The sequence below is a fragment of the Triticum urartu genome, chromosome 7 (genome assembly GCF_003073215.2).
Source record: "Triticum urartu cultivar G1812 chromosome 7, Tu2.1, whole genome shotgun sequence".
Classification (NCBI taxonomy): Eukaryota; Viridiplantae; Streptophyta; class Magnoliopsida; order Poales; family Poaceae; genus Triticum; species Triticum urartu.
The window spans coordinates 42,730,225-42,735,667 of record NC_053028.1 but is presented as its reverse complement, the minus strand read 5'-3'; the positions used below and the strand labels follow the sequence as shown (position 1 = coordinate 42,735,667).

Sequence of the window (5,443 nt, the reverse complement as noted above, 5' to 3'; positions counted from 1 at the left end):
AGATGTTTCCTATACATGTGTGGTTATGTCTCAATCGACTGAGACTTAACCAAATCTCAGTCAAATGACATAGTATAAGAAGAAGAAACAACAAACTGGAAAGAAAAAACTTGTATGAATCTTTATACAAGATCAAAGGAATATAACATCGACTGAGATATAATAAAATCTTTATGCAAAACTGCTCCTATACATGTCAGCTAGCGGAAGATGAACGTTTCAGAACCAGTGAACTATATATGAACTGCACGGATCGTACATAGTGCATACAATAGTCAGATCGGCGAACGTTTCAAACGGGATAACCCTGAAGCAATTAATTAGCTGGCATCTTTCGTCACTGATTTAGATGTTGCGAGTGTATATATAGTATACCGACCAGCGGAGCGGCAACGCTTGTCTCACAACAACAACAACAACACAACATGGCCGCTTCTGTGGAGCTCGATGAGCTTGCTCGGACGCCCCGCGTGGAGGAAGAGGCGTCGGACGACGAGGAGGAGCACGACAACTGGAGGGAGCTGTACGGCTCGCAGCTGCAGCTGGAGGTGGAGCCGCCGGTGCGCGACGCGCGGGACGAGGGCACGGCGGACGCGTGGACGGAGCGCAACCCGTCGCTCATCCGCCTCACCGGCAAGCACCCCTTCAACTGCGAGCCGCCGCTGGCGCGCCTCATGCACCACGGCTTCATCACCCCCGCGCCGCTGCACTACGTGCGGAACCACGGCCCCGTGCCCCGCGGCGACTGGTCCACCTGGACCGTCGAGGTCTCCGGCCTCGTCACCCGGCCCGCGCGGTTCACCATGGACGAGCTGGTCCGGGAGTTCCCCGCCGCGGAGCTCCCCGTCACGCTCGTCTGCGCGGGCAACCGCCGCAAGGAGCAGAACATGGTGCGGCAGACGGCCGGGTTCAACTGGGGCGCCGCGGGCGTGTCCACCTCCGTGTGGCGCGGCGCGCGCCTCCGCGACGTCCTGCGCCGGTGCGGCATCAAGAAGGGCCGCCGCGCAGCGCTCCACGTGTGCTTCGTGGGCGCGGAGGACCTCCCCGGCGGCGGCGGCGGCGCCAAGTACGGCACCAGCGTCACGCGCGAGTGGGCGCTGGACCCTTCCAGGGACATCATGCTCGCCTACGCGCAGAACGGCGAGCCGCTGCTGCCGGACCACGGCTTCCCGGTGCGCGTCATCATCCCGGGCTGCATCGGCGGCCGCATGGTCAAGTGGCTCACGCGCATCGTCGTCACCGGCGCCGAGTCCGACAACTACTACCACTTCAAGGACAACCGCGTCCTGCCGTCGCACGTCGACGGCGAGCTCGCCGACGCGCAGGCGTGGTGGTACAAGCCGGAGTACATCATCAACGAGCTCAACACGAACTCGGTGATCACCATGCCCGGGCACGACGAGATCCTTCCCATCAACGCCTTCACCACGCAGCGCGCCTACACCATGAAAGGATACGCCTACGCCGGTGAGTCGTCCGTGCACCATTCATGCCTTTGACATCTTATTAGATATTGATATTTCTTTCTATAAACTTGTTAGAGATGTTTGACTTCTCAGTTCCAATTCGAGAATGGGGATATTACACATATTCTTGAAGATTAGATAATCATAATACCTTTATACCTGTTAGCTAGTGAGATTGACTATCTTCTTGAAATTCTTCATCCATATTGAGCTGGCATATAGGACATCCTATCTATCTAAAAGAGTGATCCCACTAATTATCTCAACGCGGTGTACTTCCACGTCATCAAAACTATGATAGTCGTTACATTTACTAGTTTGATCCACTAACATCTGTCCAATCTATACATGGGAATCATATACCATGCAACATGCATTAGTATTGTAAGAAGGCTTAAATCACACTGTATTTAATTGTGACAAACACAACTTTTCATGTTAAGATTTATTTTTCTTATGCGGAAATTTCTCATATTTTTTTAAATCATAAGGACCAAATTAGTACACACTATTTAGAAATTATATATCCAATTCCGCTGCAACACGCGTGGAATCGTATAGTCTATATAGATGATACTCCATCATTCCAAAACATTTGAAGTTCTAACTTTGTCCTAAATCAAACATCTTCTGGGTTTGACCAAGTTTGTAGCAAAATTTATCACGGACCGGGAAGGGAATCTAGTTTCTAAATAAGGGAATCTAATCTAAGAGTATATAAGGTGTATAGATTAAAAATTAAAGTCAAATGTTTTTATATTTGACTAAGTTTAGAGCAAAATATACCAAGTTATTAGCATACAATACCAAATAAACAAAATATAAAAATAAATTTAGTAATCAATCTAATGACACTGATTTGACATCTTAGATATTGATATTTCTCTCTATAAACTTGTTAGAGATGTTTGACTTTTCAGTTCCAATTCGAGAATGAGAATATTATGCATATTGTTGAGATTAGATAATCATAATACTTGTATACCTGTAAGTGAGATTGACTAGCTATCTTCTTGAAATTCTTCAACCATATTGAGCTGGCATAAGATATCCTATTTACATAAGAGAGTGACCCCACTACTAATTAGCTCAACACGTGTACTTTCAAGTCATGAAAACTACGATAGTTGTTAGATTTATTAGTTTGATCCACTCTCATCCATCCAATCTATGCATGAGAATCATATACCATGCAACATGCAATTGTGTATTCTAAGCAAGTTTTAAATCACACTGCATTTAATTGTGATAATCACAACTTTTCATGTTAAGATTTATTTTTCTTATGCAAATTTTTCTCATATTATTTAAATCATAAGGACAGAATTAGTAACAATATTTAAAAATAAAATGTCAAATTCCCCCTGCAACACGCTGAGAATCGTATACTCTATATAGAAGATACCCAGTTGTTCCATAATATTTGAAGTTCTAGCTTTATCCCAAGTCAAACATATTTTGGGTTTGACCAGGCTTATAGCAAAATTTATCGATATCCATGACTTTCCATATATATAGTATGAAAATAGATTTTATGATGAATCTAATGAAACCAGTTTGGTGTTGTCGATACTTTTCCGTAGACTTGGTCAAACTTCAAAAAGTTGAACTTAGGATAAATACGAAAGTTCAAATAATTTTAAAATAATGTAGTATAATAAAATTAATAAACCTTATATTTTCGAACTAAATGAATCTTCACTAGCATCCTACACACCTTATTCATCCTCACTAATATATTGATCTCAACATACAAACATGCCACCTCACCATCCAATTATGAATGAGATAAGTCCCACCTCAACATGCAATCATGCTTTCAACCACGCATGAGATTTTTTTAATTATTATTCTACTTATATTCAATAAAAATTGCTACAACTACACATAATCGAATATAGCAAGTCATACTACTACGTATTAAGAACCAGGTGTGTTGTTAAGTAGTCTTTCTTGTGAGTGTAATTAATCATATTTCTCACAACTCTTTTTCTTGTTGTTGCGTCTTAAAGGTGGTGGCAAGAAGATCATAAGAGTGGAGGTGACGCTGGACGGGGGCGAGACATGGATGTTGTGCACGCTCGACATCCCGGAGAAACCCAACAAATATGGCAGGTACTGGTGCTGGTGCTTCTGGTCCGTCGATGTCGAGGTCCTCGATCTCCTCGGCGCCAAGGAGGTGGCGGTGCGCGCCTGGGACCAGGCGCAGAACACCCAGCCCGAGAAGCTCATATGGAACCTCATGGTGCGTACCCTGCATTCACATGTGTGATGTATCCGTCCATGGCGTCCTGGCATTTGCAAATGCGATTGATTCGAGTGTGACATGATTGCAGGGGATGATGAACAACTGCTGGTTCAAGGTGAAGGTGAACGTGTGCCGGCCGCACAAGAGGGAGATCGGTCTGGTGTTCGAGCACCCGACGCAGCCAGCCAACCAGACGGGCGGGTGGATGGCGCGGCAGAAGCACATGGAGACCGCTGCACCGGGGCTCAAGCGGAGCACGTCCACGCCCTTCATTCACACCACCGACGACAAGCAGTTCACCATGTCCGAGGTGCGCAAGCACGGGTCGCAGGACTCGGCATGGATCGTCGTCCACGGACACGTCTACGACTGCACCGCCTTCCTCAAGGACCATCCGGGCGGTGCCGACAGCATCCTCATCAACGCCGGCACGGACTGCACCGAGGAGTTCGACGCCATCCACTCCGACAAGGCAAAGTCGCTCCTCGACACGCACCGCATTGGCCAACTCATCACCACTGGCGCTGGCTATAACTCTGACAACTCCGTCCATGGAGGCTCCTCTCTCGCCCCTATCCGCGAGGCTACCAAGGCCGCCGCCGCACCGATCGCGCTCTCAAGCCCGCGTGAGAAGATCCGCTGCCGCCTCGTCGACAAGAAGGAGCTCTCCCGTGACGTCCGCCTGTTCCGCTTCGCGCTGCCGTCCTCCGACCAGGTGCTCGGCCTACCAGTCGGCAAGCACATCTTCGTGTGCGCCAACATCGGGGGGAAGCTGTGCATGCGCCCGTACACACCGACGAGCATAGTCGACGAGGTCGGTCAGTTCGAGCTCCTGGTCAAGGTGTACTTCAAGAACGAGCACCCCAAGTTCCCCGACGGTGGGCTCATGACACAGTACCTGGAATCGCTTCAGGTAGGCAGCTCCCACATCGAGGTCAAGGGGCCTCTCGGCCAAGTGGAGTACACCGGCCGCGGCAGCTTCATGATCGGCGGCAAGCAGCGGCGAGCGCGACGCCTGGCAATGATCTGCGGCGGGAGCGGGATCACGCCCATGTACCAGGTGATCCAGGCCGTGCTCCGCGACCAGCCGGAGGACAAGACGGAGATGCACCTTGTGTACGCGAACCGGACGGAGGACGACATCCTGCTGCGCGACGAGCTGGACCGGTGGGCGGCGGAGCACCCGGACAAGCTCAAGGTGTGGTACGTGGTAGACCAGGTGAAACGGCCGGAGGAAGGCTGGAAGTTCAGCGTCGGGCATGTGAGGGAGGACATTCTACGCGCGCACGTGCCGGAGGGCGGCGACGACACCTTCGCGCTCGCTTGCGGGCCGCCGCCCATGATCAAGTTCGCCATCACGCCCAACCTGGAGAAGATGAAGTACGACATGGCCAATTCTTTCATCTCGTTCTAATCTAGCTTCTGCGACGACGCGTCTGGATGTATATACCTGTTATATACATAAGAGAACTAAGGCCCTGATTGATTCATAAGTCCTAGACTTTTTTTAGTCCCAAATCCCTAAAAAGTTCATATCTATTTAGTTCCTGAGACTTAACATGGACTAAAAAGACCATATTACAACTATAAGTCCCTATAAGTCCCTCCTTGAGAGTCTTATTTCATAAGTCCCAAATGCCCACTTTAAATCACTATAAATCCCTCCTGTTTGATTTAGATGGAACTTATAAGGACTTTAATTCCCAGAAAACAAACACCCTCTAAAGCG

At 48.8% G+C, this 5,443-nt stretch overlaps 1 protein-coding gene across 1 annotated transcript; it reads left to right on the top strand.

Annotated features, from left to right (window-relative positions):
- Positions 1–413: 413 nt before the first annotated feature.
- On the top strand, positions 414–5,208 carry LOC125521818 (nitrate reductase [NADH]). Its single transcript, XM_048686881.1, has 3 exons — positions 414–1,467; positions 3,479–3,711; positions 3,803–5,208. Exons 1-3 carry the CDS (start codon positions 426–428, stop codon positions 5,126–5,128), a joined length of 2,601 nt encoding a protein of 866 aa, XP_048542838.1. The 5' UTR covers positions 414–425; the 3' UTR covers positions 5,129–5,208.
- The last annotated feature ends 235 nt before the right edge of the window (positions 5,209–5,443 follow it).